Source organism: Pristiophorus japonicus, unplaced genomic scaffold, assembly GCF_044704955.1.
Source record: "Pristiophorus japonicus isolate sPriJap1 unplaced genomic scaffold, sPriJap1.hap1 HAP1_SCAFFOLD_441, whole genome shotgun sequence".
Lineage (NCBI taxonomy): Eukaryota > Metazoa > Chordata > Chondrichthyes > Pristiophoridae > Pristiophorus > Pristiophorus japonicus.
The window spans coordinates 339,066-354,845 of record NW_027254323.1 but is presented as its reverse complement, the minus strand read 5'-3'; the positions used below and the strand labels follow the sequence as shown (position 1 = coordinate 354,845).

The 15,780-nt window shown below is 49.0% G+C and overlaps 1 protein-coding gene across 1 annotated transcript in view; it reads right to left on the bottom strand.

The window, feature by feature from the left end:
* LOC139251755 (nitric oxide synthase 1-like) overlaps nt 1-15,780 on the bottom strand; it is a 207,686-nt gene that overhangs the window by 45,050 nt on the left and 146,856 nt on the right. The window contains exons 13-16 of the mRNA XM_070873295.1: nt 15,577-15,681; nt 15,313-15,371; nt 14,265-14,375; nt 7,581-7,755 (exon numbers count right to left, since the gene is read on the bottom strand). Of these exons, the coding sequence (XP_070729396.1) occupies nt 7,581-7,755; nt 14,265-14,375; nt 15,313-15,371; nt 15,577-15,681 (450 nt within the window). The remainder of the gene's footprint in view (nt 1-7,580; nt 7,756-14,264; nt 14,376-15,312; nt 15,372-15,576; nt 15,682-15,780) is intronic.

The following is a 15,780-nucleotide window of genomic DNA, read 5'->3' as shown; positions in this document are numbered from 1 at the left end:
CTGGAAAAACTAAACTGGAAATGGGATGATGTCCATGCCATGTCATTAGAGGAACGGACCTCCTCCTCAACAGTTATAAAGCGATTTGAATATCTCTTTCAGCCAGGTGTGGGCACTTTCAAAGGGGCCAAAGTCAAAATCTACATCACACAGGATGCTAGACCGGTCCATCACAAGGCCAGAGTTGTACCCTATGTGATGAGGGAAAAGATTGAACATGAACTAGACAGGCTTCTGCGGGAAGGTATTACATCACCTGTGGAATTTAGCGACTGGGCAAGTCCCATCGTCCCAGTCATGAAGCCTGATCGAACCGTACGAATCTGTGCGGACTACAAATCTACCATAAACAGAGCCTCCCTACAGGACCAGTACCCGCTGCCCAGATTTGCCACATTGGCTGGAGGTAAACTTTTCTCAAAATTAGATCTCACATCTGCGTATATTACGCAAGAATTGACCGAGGAATCCAAGCTATTCACCACCATCAACACACATCGAGGCCTTTTCATGTACAATCGATGCCCATTCGGCATCAGGTCGGCAGTTGCCATATTCCAGCGCAACATGGAGAGTCTGCTCAAGTCCATCCCGGGGACGGTTGTATTTCAAGACGACATACTTATCACGGGCAGGGACACCGACTCCAATCTCCGTAATTTGGAGGAAGTACTAAAGTGGTTGGATCAGGTAGGCCTACGAGTCAAGAAATCCAAGTGCCTGTTTCTCGCACCCGAGGTTGAATTTTTGGGCAGAAGGATTGCCGCTGATGGAATCTGCCCAACAGAGTCCAAAACAGAAGCAATTCGCCTGCCACTCAGGCCCCGGAATGTCTCAGAACTACGCGCCTTTCTTGGGCTACTCAATGAGTTTGGGAACTTTATGCAGAACTTAAGCACGCTGCTGGAGCCTCTCCATGTGCTACTCAGGAAGGGGTGCGATTGGTTTTGGGGGGACGCCCAGGAATGCGCCTTCAATAAGGCACGCAACCTTCTGTGTTCCAACAGTATTTTGACTTTCTTTGACCCAGATAAAAAGCTCGTGCTCACATGCGATGCGTCAGCGTATGCAACATTTCAATAGTGCGGGCAAATTACAACCCATAGCTTATGCCTCCAGGTCACTTTCGCGGGCGGAGCGCAGGTACGGAATGGTAGAGAAGGAGGCGCTCGCGTGCGTGTACGGTGTCAAAAAGATGCACCAATACCTTTTCGGGGCCAAGTTCGCGTTAGAAACTGACCACAAGCCCCTCATGTCCCTCCTATCGGAGAGCAAGGCAATAAACGCCAACGTCTCGGTGCGAATTCAATGGTGGTCAATCATGCTGGCGTCCTACGACTATATCATAAGGCACAGACAACTGTGCCGACGCGCTCAGCAGGCTACCCCTGGCGACCACGGAAGGGTCTGACGAACAGGACTGTGTGATAGTCATGGCAATCAATGCCTTTGAGTCCATAGGCTCGCCCATGACGGCTTGCCAAATCAGAGCCTGGATGGCCAGCAACCCCACGTTATCCTTAGTAAATGATGTGTCCTAACCGGTGACTGGGCAGAGGCTCGCGATGCCTGCCCCGAGGAATTAAAACCCTTTCGCAGGAGCATGCATGAGCTGTCACTACAAGCAGACTGCCTGATGTGGGGCAGCCGAGTAGTCATGCCTCTGCGAGGTAGAGAGGCATTTGTCCGGGAGCTCCACCGCAAGCACCCGGGGATCGTTCTCACGAAGGCCATAGCCAGATGCCACGTCTGGTGGCCTGATATTGACGCGGACTTGGAGCTCTGCGTCCGAAGGTGCACCATTTGTGCCCAACTCAGCAATGCCCCCAGGGAGGCGCCACTGAGCCCCTGGCCCTGGCCTACCAAACCGTGGTCACGGGTGCATGTAGACTATGTGGGCCCATTCATAGGCAAAATGTTCCTCGTAGTTGTAGATGCATTTTCAAAGTGGATCGAATGCACCATTTTAAACTCGAGCACAACCTCCACCACTGTGGAGAGCCTCGCAACCATGTTTGCAATGCACGGAATCCCTGACATATTGGTCAGTGACAATGGTCCGTGCTTCACCAGCGCAGAATTCCAAGACTTTATAATTGACCACGGCATAAATCACGTCAAGACGGCACCGTTCAAGCCGGCTTCCCATGGCCAGGTGGAGAGAGCAGTGCAAATCATTAAACAAGGCATGCTTAAAATCCAAGATCCCACGCTGCAGGGTCGCCTGCCGTGACTGCTGCTGGCATACAGATCTCGTCCACATTCACTGACTGGGATCCCCCCCGCGCAACTGTTGATGAAAAGGACTTTAAAAACAAGGTTCTCATTAATCCTCCCAGACATGCATGAAATTATTGAGGCAAAGCGCCGTAAGCTGACTGAGTACCATGACAGAAATTCGAGGGGGAGATGGAATGAGATAGGGGACAAAGTGTTTGTACTAAACTATGGCAGGGGTCCCAAATGGCTTGCAGGGACAGTAACGGGTAAGGAAGGAAACAGGCTACTGGTAGTACAAATGGACAATGGCAAAACCTGCCGGAGGCATGTAGACTAAGTCAAAAGCAGATTTACCAACAACACTGCGGAACCAGAGGCAGACTACAATGTGGAACTCGCACCACACCTGGTGGACAGACAGAGGGAACAACCTGAGGAAAGGGCAATCCCAACAGACAGCCCAGGCGAGTCAACAACAATCACATCAATCGAAACAGAAAGCCCAGGTGAGATACCAGCAACCACACCCGAAGAAAAACAGACACCAAGGCAAACAACTGAACCACAACTCAGGCGCTCCACGCGAGAGCGTAGACCACCTGAGAGACTGAACCTATAAAGACAATAAGATCTTGGGGGAGGGTGATGTCATGTATCTTACATTATTATATATAACTGTATCCTAACATGCTATACATGACTGTAATAAGATATGACCTGTAACCACCAGCATACCTTACCACCAGGGGTGCACTTGCAAGAGACAGGTTTATAAGGACAGGTCTCAGGCAAGTGCAGCATTCCAGAGCTGTGAAAAAAAGGTGCAGGTCCAGAGTGACCTTGACTTCACTCCATGCCTCGTGTGAATCTGTACTGAGGGGACAGGACTTTACAACAGAGAGAGAGAGAGAGAGAGAGAACGACAGAGAGAGAGAGAGAGAGAGAGAGAGACCGAGTCAGAGAGACAGAGAGAGGTAGAGAAACAGAGAGAGAGAGAGAGACCGAGTCAGAGAGACAGAGAGAGGGAGAGAGACAGAGAGAGTGTGTGAGACCGAGTCAGAGAGTGAGATAGAGAGAGACAGAGAGGGTGTGTGAGAAAGAGAGAGAAACAGAGAGAGAGATCGCGACAGAGAGAGAGAGAAAGAGAGAGTGAGAGACCAAGTCAGAGAGAGAGGGAGAGAGAGAGAGAGAGAGACCGAGTCAGAGAGAGGGAGAGAGACACAGAGAGAGTGTGTGAGAGAGAGACAGAGAGAGAGAGAGAGTGAGAGACCAAGTCAGAGAGACAGCGAAAGGGAGAGAGAGACCGAGTCAGAGAGAGGGAGAGACAGAGAGAGAGAGTGAGAGACCAAGTCAGAGAGACAGCGAGAGAGATAGAGAGGCAGAGCGAGAGAGACACAGAGAGGGAGAGAGAGAGAGAGAGAGCGAGAGAGTGAGACAGAGAGACCGAGTCAGAGAGAGGGAGAGAGACAAAGCGACAGAGAGAGTGAGAGACCAAGTCAGAGAGGCAGGGAGAGGGAGAGAGAGAGAGAGAGGGAAAGCGACAGAGAGAGGGAAAGAGAGACAGAGAGGGAGAGAGACAGAGAGAGACTGAGTCAGAGAGAGACTGAGTCAGAGAGACAGAGAGAGGGAGAGAGACAGAGAGAGGGAGAGAGACAGAGAGAGGGAGAGACAGAGAGTGAGAGATTGAGTCAGTGTAACAGAGAGGGAGAGAGACAGAGAGAGGGAGAAAGAGATAGCGACCGAGTCAGAGAGAGAGAAAGACCGAGGGAGAGAGAGAGAGACCGAGTCAGAGAACGGGAGAGAGACAGACAGAGAGGGAGAGAGACAGACAGAGTGAGAGAGAGAGAGAGACCGAGTCGGAGAGACAGAGAGAGACCGAGTCGGAGAGACAGAGAGAGACCGAGTCAGAGAGACAGAGAGAGGGAGAGACCGAGTCAGAGGGAGAGAGACAGAGAGAGAGAGTTGGAGAGAGACAAAGAGAGAGGGAGAGAGACTGAGAGACCGAGTCAGAGAGAGAGAGACCGAGCCAGAGAGAGGGAGAGAGACAAAGAGAGAGAGTGTGAGACTGAGTCAGAGAGAGTAAGAGAGACAGAGAGAATGAGAGAGAGTGAGAGAGACAGAGAGAGCGTCATTGCGACTGAGAGAGGGACAGATAGAGGGAGAAAGAGAGAGAGAGAGAGAGGCAGACCATGAAACAGAGAGATCGAGAGATAGCAAGAGGGAGAGAAAGTGAGACTGAGAGAGGGGGAGATAGATTGAGACCGAAGGACAGAGAGAGACAGAAAGAGATACAGAGATAGATAGAGAGTGAGATAGAGAAAGTGAGAGACAGAGAGGAGAGCGAGAGGGAGAGAGAGGCAGAAACTGAGAGACAGGAGAGAGAGAGAGACAGAAGGAGAGGGAGAGGGAGAGAGACAAAAATTGAGAGACAAAAGGAGAGGGAGAGAGAGACAGAAAATGAGAGACAAAAGGAGAGCGAGAGGGAGAGAGACAGAAACTGAGAGACAGGAGAGCGAGAGGGAGAGAGAGACAGACACAGATGAGAGCTGGTACTGAGCATGATGAACTGGAATAGAGATGGAGAAATATTGAGAGAGATCAGGAGAGAGATACATACACAGGGAAAGATAGAAGGTGTGACAGAGAGAAATGTGTTCGCAGACATCGACAGACAGACAGACAAAGATTGTCTGATAGACAGACAGATGGACGGATGGGATGGGCGTGACAGGCAGACAGGCGGGACAGACAGACACAGAAACATAGAAAATAGGTGCAGGAGTAGGCCATTCGGCCCTTCTAGCCTGCACCGCCATTCAATGAGTTCATGGCTGAACATTCAACTTCAGTGCCCCATTCCTGCTTTCTCGCCATACCCCTTGATCCCCCTAGTAGTAAGGACCTCATCTAACTCCTTTTTGAATATATTTAGTGAATTGGCCTCAACAACTTTCTGTGGTAGAGAATTCCACAGGTTCACCACTCTCTGGGTGAAGAAGTTCCTCCGCATCTCGGTCCTAAATGGCTTACCCCTTATCCTTAGACTGTGACCTCTGGTTCTGGACTTCCCCAACATTGGGAACATTCTTCCTGCATCTAACCTGTCTAACCCCGTCAGAATTTTAAATGTTTCTATGAGGTCCCCTCTCATTCTTCTGAACTCCAGTGAATACAAGCCCAGTTGATCCAGTCTTTCTTGATAGGTCAGTCCCGCCATCCCGGGAATCAGTCTGGTGAACCTTCGCTGCACTCCCTCAATAGCAAGAATGTCCTTCCTCAGGTTAGGAGACCAAAACTGTACACAATACTCCAGGTGTGGCCTCACCAATGCCCTGTACAACTGTAGCAACACCTCCCTGCCCCTGTACTCAAATCCCCTTGCTATGAAGGCCAACATGCCATTTGCTTTCTTAACCGCCTGCTGCACCTGCATGCCAACCTTCAATGACTGATGTACCATGACACCCAGGTCTCTTTGCACCTCCCCTTTTCCTAATCTGTCACCATTCAGATAATAGTCTGTCTCTCTGTTTTTACCACCAAAGTGGATAACCTCACATTTATCCACATTATACTTCATCTGCCATGCATTTGCCCACTCACCCAACCTATCCAAGTCGCTCTGCAGCCTCACAGCATCCTCCTCGCAGCTCACACTGCCACCCAACTTAGTGTCATCCGCAAATTTGGAGATACTACATTTAATCCCCTCATCTAAATCATTAATGTACAGTGTAAACAGCTGGGGCCCCAGCACAGAACCTTGCGGTACCCCACTAGTCACTGCCTGCCATTCTGAAAAGTACCCATTTACTCCTACTCTTTGCTTCCTGTCTGACAACCAGTTCTCAATCCATATCAGTACACTACCCCCAATCCCATGTGCTCTAACTTTGCACATCAATCTCTTGTGTGGGACCTTGTCGAACGCCTTCTGAAAGTCCAAATATACCACATCAACTGGTTCTCCCTTATCCACTCTACTGGAAACATCCTCAAAAAATTCCAGAAGATTTGTCAAGCATGATTTCCCTTTCACAAATCCATGCTGACTTGGACCTATCATGTCACCATTTTCCAAATGCACTGCTATGACATCCTTAATAATTGATTCCATCATTTTACCCACTACCGATGTCAGGCTGACCGGTCTATAATTCCCTGTTTTCTCTCTCCCTCCTTTTTTAAAAAGTGGGGTTACATTGGCTACCCTCCACTCCATAGGAACTGATCCAGAGTCAATGGAATGTTGGAAAATGACTGTCAACGCATCCACTATTTCCAAGGCCACCTCCTTAAGTACTCTGGGATGCAGTCCATCAGGCCCTGGGGATTTATCGGCCTTCAATCCCATCAATTTCCCCAACACAATTTCCCGGCTAATAAGGATTTCCCTCAGTTCCTCCTCCTTACTAGACCCCCCGACCCCTTTTATAACCGGAAGGTTGTTCGTGTCCTCCTTCGTGAATACTGAACCAAAGTACTTGTTCAATTGGTCTGCCATTTCTTTGTTCCCCGTTATGACTTCCCCTGATTCTGACTGCAGAGGACCTACGTTTGTCTTTACTAACCTTTTTCTCTTTACATATCTATAGAAACTTTTGCAATCCGTCTTAATGTTCCCTGCAAGCTTCTTCTCATACTCCATTTTCCCTGCCCTAATCAAACCCTTTGTCCTCCTCTGCTGAGTTCTAAATTTCTCCCAGTCCCCAGGTTCACTGCTATTTCTGGCCAATTTGTATGCCACTTCCTTGGCTTTAATACTATCCCTGATTTCCCTTGATAGCCACGGTTGAGCCACCTTCCCTTTTTTATTTTTATGCCAGACAGGAATGTACAATTGTTGTAGTTCATCCATGCGGTCTCTAAATGTCTGCCATTGCCCATCCACAGTCAACCTCTTAAGTATCATTCGCCAATCCATCCCAGCCAATTCACGCCTCACACCTTCAAAGTTAGCCTTCTTTAAGTCCTGGACCATGGTCTCTGAATTAACTGTTTCATTCTCCATCCCAATGCAGAATTCCACCATATTATGGTCACTCTTCCCCAAGGGGCCTCGCACAACGAGATTGCTAATTAATCCTCTCTCATTACATAACACCCAGTCTAAGATGGCCTCCCCCCTAGTTGGTTCCTCGACATATTGGTCTAAAAAACCATCCCTTATGCACTCCAGAAAATCCTCCTCCACCGTATTGCTTCCAGTTTGGTTAGCCCAATCTATGTGCATATTAAAGTCACCCATTATAACTGCTGCACCTTTATTGCACGATTATCTAATAGAGACAGACGGGACAGACAGACAGACTTGTGTGATAGACCAGTCCAAGTGAGGAGGTCAATGCATTCAGTCAGACCTTGAAAATGTTCCTGGACCAGGCCCGGAACACGTCCTCCTGACCACACAGCTCATCTCCTTCTCCCATCAATAGGATTCTCTCGGCTCCAAGTTCCTCCAGTCGTGTGTCAATCGCACGGGCAAAGGCACAGAAGTGTGGGTACGCCCGTGAGCCCAGGCCAAAAACAGCAAAGCTGCAGTTAAAAAATCAGACTGGTGTGAATAATGGTGTCTGTACCTGATCTTCTGTCTGTACCTTTGAGAGGGAGACCGAGAGAGAGAGGAATCACCCCCTCACCCATCACCCCTGTGCTCGCTGACCCACATTGGCTCCTGGTTAAGCAACTCCTCGAATTTAAAATTCTCATCCTTGTTTACAAATCCCTCCGTGGCCTCACCCCTCCCTAAATCTGTAATCTCCTCCAGCCCCACAACCCCCCGCCACAATCCACCGCTCCCCCCCCCCACTCCACCGCCTCCCCCCACGCCCCCCGAGATATCTGCGCTCCTCCAATTCTGACCTCCTGAGCATCCTGGACTATAATCACTCAACCGTCGGTGGCCGTGCCTTCTGTTGCCTGGGCCCGAGCTCTGGGACTCCCTGCCTAAACCTCTCCACCTCTCTTTCCTCCTTAAAGACTCTCCTTAAAACCTACCTCTCTGACCAAGCTTTTGGTCACCTGTGCTAATTTCTACTTATGTGGCTCGGTGTCAAATTTTTGTTTTATAATACTCCTGTGAAGCGCCTTTGGACATTTCACTACGTTAAAGGCGCTATATAAATACAAGTTGTTGTTGAAAGACAGAGAGAGAGCGAGAGAGAGGCAGAGAGTGAGAAGGAAAGACAGTTGTCATGTATCTTACATTATTATATATAACTGTATCCTAACATGCTATACATGACTGTAACAAGATATGACCTGTAACCACCAGCATCCCTTACCACCGGGGGTGCACTTGCAAGAGACAGGTATATAAGGTCAGGTCTCAGGCAAGTGCAGCATTCCAGAGCTGTGAAATAAAGGTGCAGGTCCAGAGTGACCTTGACTTCACTACATGCCTCGTGTGAATCTGTACTGAGGGGACAGGACTTTACAGTGGCGACGAGTTACGGAATTACAGAATCCACAGAATGGCGAACAATGGATCAGATGATAAGTACAATGCGGGAGACAATTGGGAGGATTTTATAGAAGTGCTCCAGCAAAGCTTTGTAACCAAAGACTGGTTAGGCGACGATAAGGCAGACAAGAGAAGAGCCCATCTCTTGACCAGCTGTGGCTCGAAAACATACGCTTTAATGAAGGATCTGTTGGCACCCGAGAAACCAACAAGCAAGTCGTTTGAAGAATTGAGCACACTGGTAAGAGACGACCTGAAACCAGCGAGCAGCCTACACATGGCCAGACACAGGTTCGACAACTACAGACGCTGTGTGGGCCAGAGCATACCCAACTTCGTGACGGAACTTCGGAGGTTGGCTAGTTTATGTGAGTTCTCCGATGAACTGAGGAGAGAAATGCTGAGAGACTTTTTCATTGAAGGAATAGGTCATGCAGGCATATTCCGAAAGCTCAAAGAGACCAAGAACCTGACCTTAGAAGCAGCAGCACTGGTTGCACAGTCATTCTTGGTCGGGGAAGAAGAAATTAGGTTGATTTACAATGCAGGTATGACAACTAACGAAATATCGGAACAAGAAGTTCACAGCACTAAACAAGCTGCTACCCCCACACACAGACAAAACCGGGAGAACAGGCTCTCGACAGCAGGCAGAAGCCATCAAGGGCCACAGGAACGGCCGTTCACACCTCATCAACCCACAATGCGAGCAATCAACTACAAACTGAGAGAAGCTCAAGAGAGATCAGCCAGACGCAGCTCATTCTTTGGGAACACTTTGAACAATGGAACAGGTCTGTGCTGGAGATGTGGGGGTGGGCACTCGTCAAGGGGATGTCGATTTCAGCAGGCTGTTTGCAGAAATTGTGAATATACAGGGCATTTGGCCCGCATGTGCAAAAAGACAGCAGCTCGGCTGGTATACGAATCAGATGTGTCGGAAAGCGGACCAGAAGATGGTGGGGACAGTACCCGGGACACCGATGTACAGCGGGTCAACACAATCAATGGCCGCTGCTCCTACAACAGGATGCCTCCGATAATGATGAGGGTCTGACTCAACGGGATATCTGTCAACATGGAGCTGGATACGAGAGCGAGTCAATCTCTCATGGGCGCTCAACAATTTGAACAACTGTGGCCGCATAAAAGAGATAGACCAAAACTCACAAGGGTCGACACAAAACTAAGGACCTACACCAAAGAAATCGTACCAGTCCATGGCAGCGCCATGCTCTCTGTCACACACAAAGGGACAGTGAACCAACTTCCCCTGTGGATTGTCCCTGGAGACCTCCCAGCACTGCTGGGAGAAGCTGGCTGGAAAAACTAAACTGGAAATGGGATGATGTCCATGCCATGTCATTAGAGGAACGGACCTCCTACTCAACAGTTATAAAGCGATTTGAACATCTCTTTCAGCCAGGTGTGGGCACTTTCAAAGAGGCCAAAGTCAAAATTTACATCACACAGGATGCTAGACCGGTCCATCACAAGGCCAGAGCTGTACCCTATGGGATGAGGGAAAAGATTGAACACGAACTAGACAGGCTTCTGCAGGAAGGCATAGAAACAAAGAAACATAGAAAATAGGTGCAGGAGCAGGCCATTCGGCCCCTCCAGCCTGCACCGCCATTCAATGAGTTCGCGGCTGAACATGAAACTTCAGAACCCCATTCTGCTTTCTCGCCATACCCCTTGATCCCCCTAGTAGTAAGGACTTCATCTAACTCCCTTTTGAATATATTTAATGAATTGGCCTCAACAACTTTCTGTGGTAGAGAATTCCACAGGTTCACCACTCTCTGGGTGAAGAAGTTTCTCCTCATCTCGGTCCTAAATGGCTTACCCCTTATCCTTTAGACTGTGACCCCTGGTTCTGGACTTCCCCAATATTGGGAACATTCTTCCTGCATCTAACCTGTCTAAACACGTCAGAATTTTAAACGTTTCTATGAGGTCCCCTCTCATTCTTCTGAACTCCAGTGAATACAAGCCCAGTTGATCCAGTCTTTCTTGATAGGTCAGTCCCACCATCCCGGGAATCAGTCTGGTGAACCTTCGCTGCACTCCCTCAATAGCAAGAATGTCCTTCCTCAAGTTAGGAGACCAAAACTGTACACAATACTCCAGGTGTGGCCTCACCAAGGCCCTGTACAACTGTAGCAACACCTCCCTGCCCCTGTACTCAAATCCCCTCGCTATGAAGGCCAACATGCCATTTGCTTTCTTAGCCGCCTGCTCTACCTGCATGCCAACCTTCAATGACTGATGTACCATGACACCCAGGTCTCGTTGCACTTTCCCTTTTCCTAATCTGTCACCATTCAGATAATAGTCTGTCTCTCTGTTTTTACCACCAAAGTGGATAACCTCACATTTATCCACATTATACTTCATCTGCCATGCATTTGCCCACTCACCTAAGCTATCCAAGTCACTCTGCAGCCTCATAGCATCCTCCTCGCATCTCACACTGCCACCCAACTTAGTGTCATCTGCAAATTTGGAGATACTACATTTAATCCCCTCGTCTAACTCATTAATGTACAGTGTAAACAGCTGGGGCCCCAGCACAGAACCTTGCGGTACCCCACTAGTCACTGCCTGCCATTCTGAAAAGTTATATCACCTGTGGAATTCAGCGACTGGGCAAGTCCCATCGTCCCAGTCATGAAGCCTGATGGATCCGTACGAATCTGTGGGGACTACAAATCCACCATAAACAGAGTCTCCCTACAGGACCAGTACCCGCTGCCCAGAGCGGAGGACTTATTTGCCACATTGGCTGGAAGTAAACTTTTCTCAAAATTAGACCTCACATCTGCGTACATGACGCAAGAATTGACCGAGGAATCCAAGCTACTCACCACCATCAACACACATCGAAGCCTTTTCATGTACAATCGATGCCCATTCGGCATCAGGTCAGCAGTTGCCATATTCCAGCGCAACATGGAGAGTCTGCTCAAGTCCATCCCGGGGACGGTTGTATTTCAAGACAACATACTTATCACGGGCAGGGACACCGACTCCCATCTCCGTAATTTGGAGGAAGTACTAAAGCGGTTGGATCAGGTAGGCCTACGAGTCAAGAAATCTAAGTGCCTGTTTCTCGCACCCGAGGTTGAATTTTTGGGCAGAAGGATTGCCGCTGATGGAATCCGCCCAACAGAGTCCAAAACAGAAGTAATTCACCTGGCACCCAGGCCCCGGAATGTCTCAGAACTGCGCGCCTTTCTCGGGCTACTCAATTACTTTGGGAACTTTATGCAGAACTTAAGCACGCTGCTCACGCTACTCAGGAAGAGGTGCGATTGGTTTTGGGGGGACGCCCAGGAACGCGCCTTCAATAAGGCACGCAACCTTCTGTGTTCCAACAGTGTTTTGACTTTCTTTGATACAGGTAAAAAGCTAGTTCTCACATGCGATGCGTCAGCATATGGGGTCGGGTGCGTTTTGCAACATGTCAATAGTGCGGGCAAATTACAATCCATGGCTTAACCAGTGACTTGTCAGAGGCTCGCGATGCCTGCCCCGAGGAATTAAAACACTTTCACAGGCGAATTCATGAGCTATCACTACAAGCAGACTGCCTGATGTGGGGCAGCCGAGTAGTCATGCCTCTGCGAGGCAGAGAGGCATTTGTCCGGGAGCTCCACCGCGAGCACCCGGGGATCGTTCTCATGAAGGCCATAGCCAGATCCCACGTTTGGTGGCCTGGTATTGACGCGGACTTGGAGCTCTGCATCCGAAGGTGCACCAATTGTGCCCAACTCAGCAATGCCCCCAGGGAGGCTCCACTGAGCCCCTGAGCCCCTGGCCCTGGCCTACCAAACCGTAGGTCACGGGTGCACGAAGACTATGCGGCCCATTCATGGGCAAAATGTTCCTCATAGTTGTAGATGCATTTTCAAAGTGGATCGAATGCACCATTTTAAACTCGAGCACAATCTCCACCACTGTGGAGAGCCTCGCAACCATGTTTGCAACGCACGGAATCCCTGACATATTGGTCAGTGACAATGGTCCGTGCTTCACCAGCGCAGAATTCCAAGACTTTATAATTGACCACGGCATAAATCCCGTCAAGACGGCACCGTTCAAGCCGGCCTCCAACGGCCAGGCGGAGAGAGCAGTGCAAATCATTAAACAAGGCATGCTTAAAATCCAAGGTCCCACGCTGCAGGGTCGCCTGTCGCAACTGCTGCTGGCATATAGATCTCGTCCGCACTCATTGACTGGGACTCCCCCCGCGCAACTGTTGATGAAAAGGACTTTAAAAACAAGGCTCTCATTAATCCTCCCAGACATGCACGAAATCATTGAGCCAAAACGCTGTAAGCTGACTGAGCACCATGACAGAAATTTGAGGGGGAGATGGAATGAGTTAGGGGACAAAGTGTTTGTACTAAACTATGACAGGGGTCCCAAATGGCTTGCAGGGACAGTAACGGGCAAGGAAGGAAACAGGTTACTGGTAGTACAAATGGACAATAGCAAAAGCTGCCGGAGGCATGTAGACCAAGTCAAAAGCAGATTTACCAACAACACTGCGGAACCAGAGGCAGACTACAATGTGGAACTCACACCACACCTGGTGGACAGACAGAGGGAACAACCTGAGGAAAGGGCAATCCCAACAGACAGCCCAGGCGAGTCAACAACAATCACACCAAACGAAACAGAAAGCCCAGGTGAGATACCAGCAACCACACACAAAGAAAAACAGACACCAAGGCAAACAACTGAACCACAACTCAGGCGCTCCACGCGAGAGCGTAGACTACCTGAGAGACTGAACCTATAAAGACAATAAGATCTTGGGGGAGGGTAATGTCATGTATCTTACATTATTATATATAACTGTATCCTAACATGCTATACATGACTGTAATAAGATATGACCTGTAACCACCAGCATACCTTACCACCAGGGGTGCACTTGCAAGAGACAGGTATATAAGGACAGGTCTCAGGCAAGTGCAGCATTCCAGAGCTGTGAAATAAAGGTGCAGGTCCAGAGTGACCTTGACTTCACTACATGCCTCGTGTGAATCTGTACTGAGGGGACAGGACTTTACAACAGAGAGAGAGAGCGAGAGAGCAAAACAGAGAGAGAGAGGGAGACAGAGAGAAGGAGTGAGAGAGAGCGGAAAACAGAGATGATACTCCAAACCCAGCACAGGTCTAAACTCAGTGCTAACTCACCCCGACCCCACCATAGCAAATCCCACCCCCAAACCGCCGAACACCCACCACCCACACCGAACCCCACCTGGCCCCAAATTCCTCCCGAATCCCCGTCCCCAACCCGCACCCTGACCCCATCCCCACCCTGACCCCTCCCACCACCCTGACCCCATCCCCACCCTGACCCCTCCCTCACCCTGACCCCGTCCCCACCCTGACCCCGTCCCCACCCTGACCCCATCCCCACTCTGAACCCCCCCCACCCTGACCCAATTGGTTGTGGAAAACATTGGGTCATCCCGAGGGGCTAAATTAATGCGTGGTCTGTTAACGATGATTGCAGTGACTCTCTGACCACACAGTGAGAGTGGGATTATATTCCTCTTACCGCACACTGGCCAAAGGCCCTGTACTCTCAAAAGAATTGCACTCAGAGACTGTCGCAGTGCATGCTTCAAATTCATCATCAGATAAACTGTTGAATCGAGCTTTGTAACTCCTGAAATATAGAATAAATATTTGACAACAGGTAAAAGAACAAAATGGGCACAGCAACCTGTACATAAAACTATCCCACTCGCACACACTTACACACAACTATCACACTCACACACAACTATCACATTCACACTGACACACTCACACAACTATCACACTCACACTGACACACAACTATCACACTCACACACAACTATCACACTCACACTGACACACTCACACACAACTATCACACTCACACTGACACACTCACACAACTATCACACTCACACTGACACTCACACACAACTATCACACTCACACACAACTATCACACTCATACTGACACACTCACACAACTATCACACGCACACTGACACACTCACACACAACTATCACACTCACACACAACTATCACACTCACACTGACACACTCGCACACAACTATCACACTCACACACCGACACACAACTATCACACTCACACTGACACACTCACACACATATATCACACTCACACACTCACACACAACTATCATACTCACACTCACACACAACTATCACACTCTCACTGACACACTCACACACAACTATCACACTCACACTGACACACTCACACACAACTAACACACTCACACACTGACACACTCACACACAACTATCACACTCACACAAACAGTGGTGGAAATTCTGAACTCTCTCAAAGCTGAGGTTGATAAATTTTTGATAGGCAGGGTTACTTGGGGTTATGGAACCAATGCGGGTAAATGGAGTTAAGATACAGTTCAGCCATGATCTGATTGTATGACGGGAGAGGCTCGAGAAGCTGAATGGCCTCCTCTTGTTTCAATGCTAGATCTGGGTATAGGTCCTTGACTGCTTTGGATGTGTGCTGGAGAGGGGCTGTAAGCCTATCGATGCTGCTCCATAGCTGCTGTGCTTGACATCGAGTTAACTCACTTTGTCTCCTTCGAGGTGGAGTTTGGATGTGTCATCTGCATTAAAATCTCTGCAAAAGTCTGCAAAATAAACAGGAGCATTAGTTCGTAAAGTACCCTGCACAAATAAAACCATCGATAAATCTCATAATATCTATTGCACACCCAGACTATCAGTGTTAAACGCTGTCCCAGTGTCCCACACCCAGACTATCGGTATAGTAACGCTGTCCCAGTGTGGGATCTATCCCATTCCCTGACTATTGGTGATAGGTAGGAGTTGTACCTGTCCATTCTCTGGAGGGTCTCCATTTCCAAATGTGCTTGTAACCACTAAAAACAATGTCTCATGTTCAAGGTTAATAATATCGTATTCGTCCATACACAGCACCTGAAAGAGAGGGAGAGAGAGAGAGAGGCAAAGAGAAAGAAACAGAGAAAGAGAGAGATGGATAGCGATAGAGAGATATATGGAGAGAGAGAGAGAGAG